The sequence below is a fragment of the Lytechinus variegatus genome, chromosome 3 (assembly GCF_018143015.1).
Source record: "Lytechinus variegatus isolate NC3 chromosome 3, Lvar_3.0, whole genome shotgun sequence".
NCBI classification, from domain to species: Eukaryota; Metazoa; Echinodermata; class Echinoidea; order Temnopleuroida; family Toxopneustidae; genus Lytechinus; species Lytechinus variegatus.
Window position 1 is genome coordinate 24,808,948 of NC_054742.1, and position 12,738 is coordinate 24,821,685.

General features: G+C 33.2%; 1 protein-coding gene across 1 annotated transcript in view; it reads right to left on the bottom strand.

Annotated features, from left to right (window-relative positions):
• Positions 1 to 12,738, bottom strand: part of LOC121410587 (potassium voltage-gated channel protein Shal-like) — a 53,964-nt gene that overhangs the window by 31,510 nt on the left and 9,716 nt on the right. The window contains exon 2 of the mRNA XM_041602769.1: positions 3,993 to 4,155. Within this exon, the coding sequence (XP_041458703.1) occupies positions 3,993 to 4,155 (163 nt within the window). The remainder of the gene's footprint in view (positions 1 to 3,992; positions 4,156 to 12,738) is intronic.

Sequence of the window (12,738 nt, forward strand, 5' to 3'; positions counted from 1 at the left end):
AGGTTTTTTCGTTTTCATTTTAGCACAACCAATAGTCTTTCAGACATCTCTCAATGGCAAAAAATGAGTACATTATGCTGAACTTCCTGTAAAAGATTTTTTCCATCATTATGGAATTTTGAAAATTTGATGATTTCATATCTTCAGTAGAAGGGAGTAGAGCTATTAAGTCATTTTCTTTGAATCTGTTTAAAAGTACCTACAAAACAGACTTTTTTTCTTCTTTAACATAGTTCAAGGTTTAAGGTAATTAATCATCCTCATAAAAAGAATGATCATTAAATTTTGATCCAACTATTGGACAGGGAAACTTGATACAGCAGTCAGCTTTATCAGAAGATCTTGGCATGTGTCTGCGGCATCACATTAAAACACAAACAACGGACTGATTATACCTTGCACCATAATCTCAAAGGAATTTCCATTTACACACATGAAAACCGAACATCCACATATGCAACATTCAGAATACCAAAGGTCAACACCTCAAGAACGTACGCTCCCAACATGGGGGCGTTTAATTATGAGAAGCCTTGTGAAACCCTAACCCTTGTCTTATAAAGCATCTTGATACAAACCGTAATTACAGGGTAGCTAATCCAAGCCATCCTAAAGGAAGATGCTTAATGAGTGCTAAATAAAGGTGACACCTTTTAATGGAATTGATGCAATAGCTGGTGTAATTAAAAGAAAGGGAGTTATGGTCCCCTTAGTTGGAGAGGATCGAAGATCTTGCCTGCATTGTAGAACAATTTTTCTTACTTGGGGCAATTAAATCAGATATTACAGACATTACGGCATGATTCATGGCTCTTAAATGATGTTTTGAACATTAATGGTGAGACTGAAATGATACTTGTCAACATGATAAAGTATTTCCTTACCAATCTGAGAAACGAATGAATGTTTAAGTCATATTTCAATTTAATAATAAAATAATTCAACAGTTGATGAAATGAATAAGTTATGACTAATAATGGTATTAGTTTTTGCGAATGAAATGGTTCTTAGTTGAATAGAAAATTACAACTTTTTATAAAACAGACTGAATCGAACAAGATTACATTCAGTATAACATTTTTTGTATTTTGAGACACACTAATACCAACTGAATTTTATTCATTTCATATTGGAGTCGGTATTGCAGATAGGTAAACATAATGTCCTGTATTCTGAAGTCGGGTTGAATTTATAACTCTGGTTTTAAGTTGTGGTTTAACTATGGAAAGCCAGTTGTTACATAAATCTCTCACAGTAGAGGTTGAATGTATCAGCTCATTCTTTTTCTTCAATGTATGCACAATCCACCCACTACTTGGCAATTCTTAATTATATATCAAAATAATGATAGTTTTTGCAAAGATATTCAATATATTTGTTTACTAATCTCACCCAAATGAATCATTTATAGTCATTCTATGATGAAAGACAAACAAACTCTACTGTCATATCACATTGATTTGTATTACCTGTGATGCCATGATATGTGCCATTTAATAATTCATATGAATGAAAGCTCAAGTTCAAGCAAATATAGAATTAGCCATGATCAATACGGTCAATTATCCAATAAATTCAGTTTGGTCTATTTCAAACAATTCTGGGTCAAGGTACTGAACATGACTATGATAATATTGGCAAAGCAAATATCTAGTTGAACCAAAATAGTTCAGTGTGATTGATGAGATTATACATGACAAGTGGGTAATATAACAAGATTTGGGATATACCTCAATATGCCATGTAAAGCTACAATATGAATGGGCTTTTATAAGTTACGAAGTCTTTACATTTTGTAATTCTGTCAAGATCAAAACTTGACCAAAACCAAGAGAAAATGGATATTATTTTACTACCTCACTCAGAAATGGTTAGTCTTTTGCCAGATTAATGGGTAGCCTGGTGGAATGGATGAGGTTTACCTCATTTGGATTCAAGCTGGAATTACAACCACATTTCAAGCCAACACTCAATCACATTAATACCAGCACTCCATCAAAAACTTGAAGCACACGGTCATACACAAGTCCAAGGCAATGGTTGCAAGTTTCTTTTGCTAGTGGCAACCAGACAGTATTTTTTCCTCCTGTAATTTGAAGATGATCCCTTAAGCATAACTTTCATATCCATGTCAGTCTAAATAAACAGAGAAAGGAGAGTAATACATAGATATGGACATACACACTCTCTTTGGTTCTCACTGTCACTCAAACCAACCCCCCCCCCTGCTGCTAAGAACCAACCGACGACATACATCCACTCATGTCTACCCTGTCTGCCAAATACAAATATATCTGCACAAGACCAATGGCATTGTCACTCATGTATGATCTAATCTTTTCAATTAAAAAGAAACAGTTTTTAATCAAAAATTCATAGAAACCAGAATGCATGATATTAATGTATGAAATGTACATTTCTTAATGTCAAATGTACATGTACATATCAATCTCAAAGTGATGAATGAAAAAAAATATGTTGAATTGTAATTGTTGAATTGTGTAGAGAGTTATGATATTGGATAATTCGAAACACCGACAACCATCATGAAAATGTCAAAGCATTACATCAGCTCTTCTAATATTAAGGGAACTATACTTAATGCAAATACGTTCCAAGGTTTTATTCTGACTTCTTCCTGGAGCTTGAGGTGCACTATTACATTTCACAGGTCAACAGCTCATGCAAATGGTTGCATAGTAAATTAGGGGAAAATTGTCATTTGAATTTTTAAATCTATTATGAATTTCCTTGTATAACCATACTTAAAACCTTTATAATTTGTAATTATTTTCTTCTTCTTATAAACTGTATAAAATGTATGTCTGATCATTTGTCTAATCCATCACATGTTTGCAGTTTCATAAAGATTCAATATTTAAGTGTGATTCTTGTAATTATTTGACAGATTTATGCCACACTAAGGAGGCCTCAATGTTCCTAAGATCATAGGTCTACGTGTACTGATTTCTGATTCTTGTGCCTTCAAGCAAGAAAGACGACCAGTTCAACCTCGCTCAATATTCTTTGATATTATTACGAGTGATAAAAAACTCATTGCTTGGATGGACACTTGTGGCCCACACAATATACATCTATGGTGCACATCATTGGTCTCACTATAAGTGAACAAAGGTGACAGTAGATGGTTTACTTCTCCAGCATTACTATATAAAACTATTCAAATCCATCTGAGAATGATCAGTAAAGAAGTATTCTAGATAATTTTAGACATGACATTGGGTGCTCATTAGGAGGAGTAGTATCAGGATATACATTTACAGTGCAGATATAGTTGGAAGATTTTGTTACTCATAGATAACTTACTGGTATGAAAATTAGCTCATGACTACAAAGACGTCTCTGTGAAATACAATACCCAAAAATACAAAATGTTTGAAAGTATCTTTCAGTTTCCAGTACGTCTCAGAGACGCCTCCATCACAAAACATCTTTACAATATTTCCTATAGTCATGAAGAATGAAGAATTTTTTTCTATAGAAGTAGCCCACAGGGTTTCAAAGATTTAACTTCTTGGTGAAAGTACAGGTAATTTGTAAGTCTCATGAATTGTGTTGACTGATGCAGCTGAATAATCACTGGAGTCTTGGCTAGATTGATTGAGAGTAAGATCAGGGGAGCCTTCCATTAAACAAATAGTGATTTTCACTGAATCTGTTGGCAGCTACTGAAATGATATCATCTGATTGGCTCAGAACAAACAACGTGGTGATAATTACTGACTCTTTGCTTCGTAAAACACTCCCCAGGGCTTGGTTGCATAAAAATATTATTCTGGTAACTTGTGAATTTCAATCGTAATTTTCCAAACCAAATTGTAACTTTCACAGAATCTTTGCTTTGGATTAGCTCTTGAGCTAGTAAATGTAGTTACCATCTATCTGATCATAGTTAACATAATACTTTAATGAAGCAGAGCCCCGTCCTCCAGTGTACCGTTGTTAATATGGGGAGGGAGTTAAATACTTACTCTTTGGGCTTTCCTTTTATCTGCTCTTTGACTTTGATGGTAGATTCGGCTAAAATTGGAGACGATAACAGGAACTGGCAACGCTATGACAAGAACTCCGGACAGTGCGCAAACTCCACCTACAATTTTACCTATGATGGTCTGTGGAACAATATCACCATATCTGTAAAGGTAAAATAATAGAAAATAGGACAGAATTAATTCACTGCTCAAAAGTAAATGCATAGGATCATCAGAAAGGTAGTCAGTGGTTTATGATTCCTTTTCAGACATAAAGAGCATTTTTAACAAAAAATTATTCAGGGATTTTCAATGACAACCCTTCTTAGTTTTACAAAATCTTTCATCTAATCTGGTTGGTTAAGAACAAATTCTCTAAGTGAAGATGCATTCTATCACAAATTGTACTCCCTAGTTTACTCATCATGCTTATTGTCTTATTTAATACATTTTTTCTTCTGAACACCAGAAGAACATATTCAGTTCACCAGTATGAAAATCAGAATTTGTAAAGGTAAAATCATATGGATAGCACATCATATGTTTTAAAACATGATAGAGGAATTCAATTTACTCACAGCTTCTTCTGATTATATTTAGAATTAGTCAACTCTCACCTGTTTATCCTCTATCCTTCACCACAATTTATTCTACAAATAATATTTTAAAAAATAACACCAACAAAGGATTATGTTTTATCATAATTTATTGACTGATGAACATTTAACGTAAACATGTTTTTATTCAATTGTAAAACAAAATCAAATATGTTCTCATAAATAAAATGCTTAATATCTAGACCCAAAAACAAATCTGAAGAAAAATTAATAATAAGGAAGAAGGAGTTGATCGACTTGTGCTATATTTTCTTTGCTGGAGTTTCAGTTTACTTTAATTTTGTAAATTGTAGGATGAAAGGGCCTCATGTTATTGAGAGTAGATGAGAGTTGGTCTCTTGTAAATGCCAATGCCATTATCTGGGCAATTTACCAAGCTCAAATCGAGGATGGTAATATTTATTACTATGCTAATGGCTATTGCCCCTTGAATCTCTTTCACAAACTAAGAAAATAATGTCCAATTGGCATAGCATGACAGATCATAAACATTCTATTTCTAGCCAAGCACCAACATACAGTGCTCTGTACAGATTGATGGCAAGTCTCTGAGATTTAAATTCAACCAAAGCATGAACTGATGAGAGAAGAAGCTGTTCATGTTTATTTAAACATCGTTCCGAATGAATATCCCAATGTTCATAGTAATGTTTTGTGGAATGTAGCACTACATAAAAAGAATATGTAGAAGGCAAATGTTTTCAATTCAAGCTCAGAGATACATAGAACAAGAGCACAACTGTAAATTACATGAATATAAGGTAACATAGTATTACATGAGAAAATCTATTTGTGTAAAAAGTATACTGAGTCAAACAAGTAAGTATCAAGCTCTTCCACAAAGAGCATGTCATTGCCAACATCAGTTTGATTAAGCCTCTTCGTTGAAATTCAAGCATTATCTTATCTAATTCTGTATGAATGAAAGAAAGCTTTGTTTTGGAAGTGGATAGCAATTCACTCTGCACTTATACTGATTGGATCTATGATCAGAAAGAGATAATGATTCAGACATATTTCATCATGTGAATGTGCAATTATGCATGATGTCAAAAAAGCATATCAAAACTGAAGAATTAACATGTGTTACCACAAAATAAGTGTATACATTTTATCACAATGGTTGTCATTAATGACAAAAAGATTTTTCATGAAAATATCATAGCCTATTACATGTACATGCAGAATTGCATTAACTGTGTGATCAAATAAAATTGATATTTAATGTTATGCTGTGATAAGACTGGTAAGATCCTAGATATCATTTCTTTCCCATAATGCCTGCTTAATTAATACTCAATAAAGGATTGTCCAACATAACTCAATGTATAAGATGAATGACTGTGGGAGGAAACCCCATGCAGTGCATTTTCGTCAGCAGTAATGCTCTGTTGCTTTCAGTTCTACAATCATATAATTGAAGACAATATTATTGGGTCTGACAGCTTCACTCATCTGAGCTCCCCCAAAATGCTATCCACCTATCTCCCTTCTACAATTTTCATATAACTTAAAGCCCTGGAATCAAGGATGAATTCATCAGACCTGTGGCCGTAATATCACTTAACAGATTGATACCTGTTATAGATATGTTAAGAAACCATTCCTCTCATTAGCCATATTTTCATTTCACTATTCATATAGATCTATGCAAAGCATCATGTACAGTATTGAGGGGAAAATGAAAAATGGCTTCTAACGTCTTTCATAATCTAACAAGACTGTTATGTATTCATGAATAAAAAGAAATTTCTGAATTAAAATATAGGCCTAAGATTTTAAATTCTATAATGACACAATTTAAGTAATTATTTTCTCTAAAACTAACAGTCGGTACAAGCACAGTCAAACTGAATCAGATAAATGTCAGTAAATTCTGGTTTTTCCATAGAATGATTTTGATTAGGAATTTATCATATTCTGAAATTCAACCATAATATCATATGACAAGGCCATTTTTGCCAATTACTGGTTTTGCAGAATGATAAAAAATAATAATGCCCAAGCAAAGTGATTACATATTTTAAGCAGCAGAAAAAAGTAAATTTCAAGACATACATGCACATGTATTGTACACACAATGATTCACACAAAATTATATTTTTAATGTTCCATCTGTAAGATATATTGTGCTATCACATATGTAAATCAAAAGTTATTTCATAGATCTACTTTTACCTAACTCAATATTTAACGTGCAAAGCTATGTATCTACCCCTTATCCAAAAGAAAATCTGAACAATAGCAATTTGCTATTTGATTTATATCATTGTTAAATCTATTCTCTCTTCCTCTATCCCTTGCTACACATCTCTCCCTCTCTCTATCTTTCTTTCACTTTCTCTGTCTGTCTGTTTAGCACACACTCTCCCCTCCTCATCAATTTGTTTCCCTGCATTTCGCTATCTTCAAGCAGTGTCCTAACACATCTCTGTTGTACCATTTCCCCGTCTGTGCCTCTAGCCGTAGGTGATAAATATGACGCTAAGTGATACCACTCTATTGAGCAATATGATATGAGTATATAGCATGCAAGCTAAGGCATCACTAGTAGGGTAGCGAAGGAATGACTTACAGGAAAAGAGGAAATTAAATGTCAATTTCCACACTTCTACATCACAGCATTTTGAGGAGCTGTTTCTTTGAGAATGTTCTGTGCAGGAAATCGATTTGAGAATTTTACGTTGGCAAAGAAGCAGAAAATAGGGTACGTGTAGACTGAAAATCCTTGGCTTCAAGATGTTGTAAAATCTATTAATAATGTCAATACATAAAGTCACACTCACAATTTTGAGTCAATTCAATCAAAGGTTAATGTTTGGATAATTTACATGTATACCCTTTCCCCACCCGTATAAATAATATCAATCAATTGAAAAATAATGATACGAGGAAAACTAATATACAAAACTCTCATAGATTTAAACAAAATGTGCATTTTAATCTGTGTGAAATAACTATAAAGCAATTTGAATATACTGAGAATATACTGGCAAATATATTTAAGACTATAGACAGCATTGAGAGCAAAAAAAAATTATGACAAATGACAGAATAGCAAATGAATGTTTAAAGACTTCAAACAAAATGAAATCATTAATGGACTTTAAAAATCCTAGAGCATGTCAAATAAAAGCAGTAACCTGTTTTTAAAGAATTTAAAAGGACAGCTTATATAATAATTCATTATATCTGAAAAAAAGTTTGAGCAAGTCAAATATTGTCCAACGAATTGGCACTTTATGTAGGCACATAAAGTCACATGCATTAATTTGGGAAAAACTCATCAACTGACTAAGCACTTTGCATATTTTGTCAATTATTTGCCCATCGCTCATTATCTAAAAGAGTCTTAGAAAGATAATACAGGTTTACGTATGTATATTGTGTTGTTCAAGATAAAATCCCTTAAGAAGCAAATAATCTATGTATCATCTTCACATTGTTAGTCTACCCATATAATATTTCTTATCTCCAAAAGCTAGTTGATAACATATGCTTGTATTATACCACAAAAAATAACTGATGAAATAACTACATATTCTTGATTCATATTTTCCAAATCCCAAGATAACAAAAAAAGTAAAAGCTAAGTTCAGGTTTATACAATATATATTAGGCAAAACCTTACTAGGAATTTCAACCTGTAGAATCCCATTGATTGCACTAGATAATAGAAAGCTGATTGAACACAGTAGTGACTCACATTCTTGTACTTGATAAATTACACCATGAAATTTACACACCCACAGTTTACCAATACACACTCGCACACACCTATATGCACACCCACTCACACACAATAACATGTCTGAGCTTTTGTTTGCCTGGTCAATTTGAATAAGAATAGGAGAGAACGCGTTGATACTCTCTTTCACTCTCTCATCCACGCAACATTCCGGTACGCAATTGAGTCTTCTTGCAAGGAAAGAAAGAAAAAAAGACATCAATAATATTGATTAGACCTAGCTAGTGGTTGGATGGCAATATACATTTGTTTGTGTTCAAATGTGGAAAACTTGGACAGCCTCAATGACTGCTACAAATTGCTGGCAGCGCTTCAAGTAGGCATTTTAATATGTCCATAACAATACAACTTGTTCCATATACTTGCTGTACTTTTATGCACTCATAGATGAAGAGTATTGAACTTGGTGTACATTGATTAAATTACAATATTCTTTTTTCTTTACAAGAAATGAGTACCAGCTTAATATTTTAAATGGTTTACAAAAGATCATTGATTAACCTTGTAACCAATCTCTTTTTCTTACTATGGTTAAAATGACCCAGTATTTCCAGAGTTCATAGTACTGACAAAAACTACAATGTATTCATTAATTCATACATGCATTAGGTTACATAATACTTCATTAATTGTATTGTTTTAAGCCTGATTTTCACAATGCAACATCCAACTACTTGTATCTTCTTCAGAAAATCTACATACATTCCTTTATTGCTAAACACACTACTATGTTCTGTTAACATCAATGACTACTTGCAAACAAAAATGATTTAATATGATTAAGTGAGGTTTTTAACTTCTAAAATTTTGTCCAACTCATATCCTTACTACTCATAGAATGGTTGGATCTGAATTCAACTGTAGATTTATGCAAATAATCAAATTGTAGGCCCCTGTAGGACCTCTATTTCAAACACTTTGCTCAAATACACTGAAATCATGATTAACGCAGGGCTTGAGGAGTAAGGTCTCATAGAATCTATCCAACCCTGGCCAAAATACATGTACATGTATAATGACAGGCTTTTAAGCAAGTTATTCCAATTTCTTTTCAACTTGATCCTTGCCATAGCATATAATATCTCAATAATTGGTCGAATGAATTTAACATTTCCTGCACCAATAACTTTTTGCATGACTTTATTCCCTTGCAACTAATGTTGTCCATGGCTTGACGCAGGATAACTGTTTAACTCACATTGATGATTGATGATTGTATATTTCATAAAAGAGGGTTCTGTGTTTTGCAATGTAAAGGTCTGTGTATAGATTAAAATACAGAATATCTGATTGGTTCTTGTAAAGGAATAACAATCTAGATTGACCAATGAAATTCACTGATTGAGAAGGGGCCTTGGTCAAGTAACATTTCTTAATAATCATACTCATCCAGTGTAATACATGATTGCATTAATAATATTGCTTGCTACATGTAGATTAACATGTTACCAATAACAGCTCTGTATCTAAAATAACATCGTTCTACGTGAATTATTACTCAACTTATTTTTTATCCCCTATTCACAAAGTTTAATAAAGTTGATTTAACTAAAAGCACATTTTCCTTTGAAAAAAATATGACATACTAGTATTGTCTTATTCAGCAGATCTTTCTGCACCATCTATTGAATCTGCATATTTGTAAGACTTCATTGTCACTTATGGTTTACATTTAGAGGGATCCAACAAGTTATAATGAATTTCAATGTAAAATTAGGATTATATAGCTATGCTACTACATCAACAGTAAATATATATCCACTAAGTTAACATCAGCAATAGATAACATCAGCATGAGTGAAGAAAAAGTTATGTATATGGAGATTCTGTCATTAAATAATGAATTATTGAGTAAAATAGATTAATAGCACAAATACATGTACGCAATAGTAATTATATATCTAGTAAAGTAAACTGCATATTATAATGTATAGAGTTTGATATGAATGATTTTATGGCACTTAACATATCGCTGAATAAGATACATGTATGATCTATCGTAAGAGTAACATCATCATCATAAATATACCATCTTCACTCCGATGAGTGCACAACAACCTAACCGAATTTAATTTTGACACTGCAACCTTTCACTAACGTGCCAGGTGCTGCCCCATCTTAAGGTTGCACGGTCAGAAAAATAATCCCAGTGAGATTAGCTATTTTAGGCAAGAGATAATGAATGAACTTGCCTATCTCTCTCATAAGATGTGATTATAAACTTGACTCTCGGCCTCAAAACTGATTAGACGCACTAGCTAGTTAGCCATACAGATCAATTCAGCTCTGTTAGATTCGGCTCATGAATAAAGAAATGCAGTAAGGTTGACCTTACAGAGATAACAATTTCTCTAACATTTAAGCACGGTTTCTTATATGTAGAAGAATACCGTATATAAAAATCTTGGTTTAAGAGCTACATTGTATATGTAAGTTGCCCTTTTCTAGCATTGTTTGTTTTCAGCAAATAATTTTGACAACTTGGTTTTGTGAAGCTGTACATGAATACTTTTTAAATACTTATGTTTATTAGATGACCGCATGCTACATGTATACAAGTTTGTCAACTCAGTACATTAGAATGATGTCTGTAAGCAATCAGATTCTGGTCTGTCTGCACACAACATGCACTTTTCTACTAACTTTTGGGAGCATTCCAAAAAGAGATTCCAAATTCAATTTTTAGACATAGGCCTACTACTGTACATAGACTTTGGAATCCTATCTGGTACCCACTCAACACTTGGGTGGAAAGAAGCAATATGTAGATGAATGCCTTGCCAAAGACATGAGGCCACAAAGAGATTCAAACACACTTCTAATTACAAGGCAATGTTTAGAACTGCTAAACTAACTTTTTGATACAAGATGACACAAGAATCTTTTTATTTTGTCTCAATTGTCAGAAAAGATACAACAATCATATGAAAAGAGATCTATGCAAGATGCCCTTTTCAAGCATTAGCCCTGAACCAGCAAACTGAAGTGTGTAATAGTGTGTATTATTAAGCAGAGAAATGTTTATTTTAGTCAGTAAATAACCGTTCAGGTGTATGCAAACACTGTTCATCAATCAGCATAGTTACATGTACTTAACAGGTACTTGATCAACTTGGTAATAAAGGGAAAAGAAACTTTTTGAATTTATTAACAAACATTGAATCTCTGGCAGTATTTGCTCACTTTCTGTAACCAATTCATGTTTAACCTCCTAAAGTAAATGACTGATTAAAATCAGAGGGAAGGGCATGCTCAGCACTTGTTTATCTAAATGAGTTATCATAACAACTGCATATTTTTTTCTAACTTTACCAGAAGTGATAGTTTTATTTCAATAATATTCTATATCCAATGTGGATTAGTTCAATTACATACATATATTTATACACTGACTGGCCTTGATGAAACATTAACTTTAATGCACAAGGATGCAACATGTTTCCCTGGTGGGTGTTTCATAAAGCTGTTCGTAAGTTAAGAGCGACTTTAAGAACGACTGGTGATCATTTCTTGTGGTAAAGATTATTTACCAAAATGTTCATTGACATTCATTGGCGATGGTTTAGCGCTAAAGAAAGGATCACCAGTTGTTCTTAAAGTCGCTCTTAACTTACGAACATTGCATTTATATATACATTGTACTATTCCTGATTTGGTGATATACAAGTACATGTAGTTAAGTAAGCATTGCAAAGTTAGATAAGACTTTTGATCTCGACAATACACCATATCTCAATGATTCATATAAACAATCATACAGTGTATTTGTGTTTTCTTGAATGGGGCTATTTATATTAAACTGACGCAGTTGGCTGGTAAAAGTTTGAAACCATCATGTTATCCCTGAGAAAAATGTCAAGGTGTATAATGTAAATTAACCTACCACTTTGAGGAAAAGAGCCGCCCTATCATAAATATAATCATATTTCCACTGCAATTGGATATGTTTCATATGTCGGTGTTACAAATTTTCAACCCCCGGCGCAACTGACATCGTCCATCCCTGTTCATTACCCAATTATTGACTTGTCATATGTGCCGTTGGAGCGAAGGGAATACGATGGCCACATGCGTAGCTCTATAGTCAAAGAAGCCTATCGAGATGCATGTGAGGTGATTGCAGCCAAGGAATCTATGCATACTGACAAGGGGCCCCATCTACGGGGGAAGGGGGATTTAGATGAAGGTATTTCATGCTAGGAAATACTGTAGACATGGACAAGATTGGTCTGTTCATTTCTACAGGAATTGCCAATGAATTATGAGGATCAATGCTAAGAGAGGGTTGTTATAAAACAAATAGATCTGAATTCATAAAATGTGTGAAATTTCATGCATTTTGAACAACAGTTAAACATGTACCGAGTGTTTTACCTCCATT